This window comes from Nestor notabilis, unplaced genomic scaffold (genome assembly GCF_000696875.1).
Source record: "Nestor notabilis isolate BGI_N333 unplaced genomic scaffold, ASM69687v1 scaffold20075, whole genome shotgun sequence".
NCBI classification, from domain to species: domain Eukaryota; kingdom Metazoa; phylum Chordata; class Aves; order Psittaciformes; family Psittacidae; genus Nestor; species Nestor notabilis.
In genome coordinates, this window is record NW_009929210.1 from 5,398 (window position 1) to 5,660 (window position 263).

The 263-nt window shown below is 70.7% G+C and overlaps 1 protein-coding gene across 1 annotated transcript in view; it reads right to left on the minus strand.

Moving 5' to 3' along the window:
* The window catches only part of RNF121 (ring finger protein 121), a gene marked incomplete at both ends in the record, with an annotated part of 2,187 nt that extends 2,079 nt beyond the window's left edge, over positions 1–108 (minus strand). The window contains one exon of the mRNA XM_010014888.1: positions 1–108. This exon is cut by the window's left edge and continues 5 nt beyond it. Coding sequence (XP_010013190.1) covers positions 1–108 — 108 coding nt within the window.
* Between the last annotated feature and the right edge of the window lie 155 nt (positions 109–263).

A 263-nucleotide genomic window follows, 5' to 3' on the forward strand; every position in this document is an offset into this window, starting at 1 on the left:
ACCAGGAGGAGCTGGGCCACCACGAGCGTGGCAATGAGGATGAGCACCATCTCGGCGTGCATGGCCTCGTGCCCGCGGTGCTTGGCGTGCATCCGGGCATGCTCCACCCTGCGACAACCGGAGGGGCCTGAGGGCTGCGGCCAGGGCCGGGGCACCACGAGGCAGCGCCCTGGAGGTGGGAGCGAGTGGCCGGGGAGGGGCAGGGACAAAAGGTGACCCTGGGATGGGCTCGTGTGTAGACGGGTGCAGGTGGGGGAGCCGCT